Source organism: Penaeus monodon, chromosome 20, assembly GCF_015228065.2.
Source record: "Penaeus monodon isolate SGIC_2016 chromosome 20, NSTDA_Pmon_1, whole genome shotgun sequence".
NCBI classification, from domain to species: Eukaryota; Metazoa; Arthropoda; class Malacostraca; order Decapoda; family Penaeidae; genus Penaeus; species Penaeus monodon.
Genome location: NC_051405.1, coordinates 1,179,934 through 1,180,590, shown reverse-complemented (window position 1 = coordinate 1,180,590; position 657 = coordinate 1,179,934). Strand labels below are relative to the sequence as shown.

Sequence of the window (657 nt, the reverse complement as noted above, 5' to 3'; positions counted from 1 at the left end):
TTGTAGACATCACAACTGCGTCGCGCTTTACCTGTTTGAAAGCTTTTCGGCTGAAGGATACTACGCTCTCAAAGTCAAAAGTAAATTGATTAAGTACATTTGGTAATGCAATTTAATGCCAACAATTAGGTCAGGATGCAAGACAGACTGCAAAAGTGCCATACTGATCTGACTGTTCGTCTGAAAGTAATTTGCGAAAAACGATGGGTCAAGGCCCCAGAAATGCATTGTAGATAGGAATGCGTTAACAGCAAGATCTGCAGCTTCATCTTGCTCCTCAGTGCAAGGAATTTCCACGTTTTATCAGTTGTCGGGGATGTTCAAATTAAAAGGATCTATTATTTTATCTACTTAAAAAAAATCAAGCGGGCGTTCCTTATCAATAGTTATTTTAGTTTTTGTAACTGTATTGCCATTAAGAATATGGCGAATAATAAATGAGAAATAATGAAAAGAGTAACAGCTACACTGGTATGAAACAAACAATACTGAACCAACCTCAGTGAACATTTTTTGCATGTAAAATGTGTACTTCTGCCTGTTGCTGTTCCACTTGAAAGCCTCCACCTCCAGCTTGAACGGCTGCCCTCTGCCCTTCTTCCCCTGCTGCGTGTACGTAAAGGAGCCACTGTGGGCCGAGCTCCAAGCATCGCTGCC

At 41.1% G+C, this 657-nt stretch overlaps 1 protein-coding gene across 1 annotated transcript in view; it reads right to left on the bottom strand.

Annotated features, from left to right (window-relative positions):
- Window positions 1-657, bottom strand: part of LOC119585532 — a 24,411-nt gene that overhangs the window by 4,637 nt on the left and 19,117 nt on the right. The window contains exon 11 of the mRNA XM_037934157.1: window positions 499-656. Coding sequence (XP_037790085.1) covers window positions 499-656 — 158 coding nt within the window. The remainder of the gene's footprint in view (window positions 1-498; window position 657) is intronic.